Raw genomic sequence first — 868 nt, forward strand, 5'->3', positions numbered from 1 at the left:
CGCTCTTCTTGGCGAAAAGTTCTGCGATGCCGAAGCCCATAGTGGGTATGGCGGAATTCCAATTCCAGGTGTGTGTGTGTGTATGTTGCAACATAGTAAAATCACATCTAATAATATCTAAAAATAAAAATCTATTAACCTCTAATATCAGATACTTCAACTCGTCATCAGCCAAGAATTGTGGCTTGACTTGCAGCTGCTCATCATCTAATGGATTACCTACAAAGAACACAAGAGGTTAGCACCATAATGTTGTAGAAGACAAACACAAACAAAGACAGACAATCAAGAGATAAAAAATAAACAGATAAGCAAATAAATAAATAAACAAATAACACAGAAAAAGCACAACCAAATAAACAAAGACAAAAACAAACAAACAAACAACCAAACAGTCACACACACACACAAACTAAGCAACACACAACACAACACAACACTCAGCTCCTCAACCTCTCAGCTCTCTCAGATGCCGAACAGCCAACTTTAAAACTGTCAGTTTATCCATTCTCTTGTTCGTCTGCACACACTCAGGAACCAATGCTGACAACTCGTTGATATACGTGTTCATCTTCTCTCGTCTTCGCTTCTCAATTTGATGGTTTTATTCAATAATAAAGTAAAAATGTTTAAGTAGAAACACAAACCTTTGCTTTTCTGTTCCATCACCATCCGAGCTATACACGGAAAAGAAATAGAGAAATGAGTGTAGTAATGCAGCATCTGAGGTTATGTTTGCATTTAGTTCAAACTAAGTTTTAGACATACCTACATCTGTCTATCTGTCTGTCTACATGTGTGTCCATCTGTCTGTCTATATGAGCGTCTATCTGTCTATCCCCAAGTGTGTCCATCTGTCTGTCTGTCT

General features: G+C 37.7%; 1 protein-coding gene across 1 annotated transcript in view; it reads right to left on the reverse strand.

Moving 5' to 3' along the window:
• Positions 1-595, reverse strand: part of LOC134188616 (uncharacterized) — a gene marked incomplete at its 5' end in the record, with an annotated part of 1,141 nt that extends 546 nt beyond the window's left edge. Inside the window, 2 exons of the mRNA XM_062656784.1 lie at positions 1-219; positions 454-595. The exon at positions 1-219 is cut by the window's left edge and continues 546 nt beyond it. Of these exons, the coding sequence (XP_062512768.1) occupies positions 1-219; positions 454-595 (361 nt within the window). The remainder of the gene's footprint in view (positions 220-453) is intronic.
• Between the last annotated feature and the right edge of the window lie 273 nt (positions 596-868).

The sequence above is a fragment of the Corticium candelabrum genome, chromosome 13, assembly GCF_963422355.1.
Source record: "Corticium candelabrum chromosome 13, ooCorCand1.1, whole genome shotgun sequence".
Lineage (NCBI taxonomy): Eukaryota > Metazoa > Porifera > Homoscleromorpha > Homosclerophorida > Plakinidae > Corticium > Corticium candelabrum.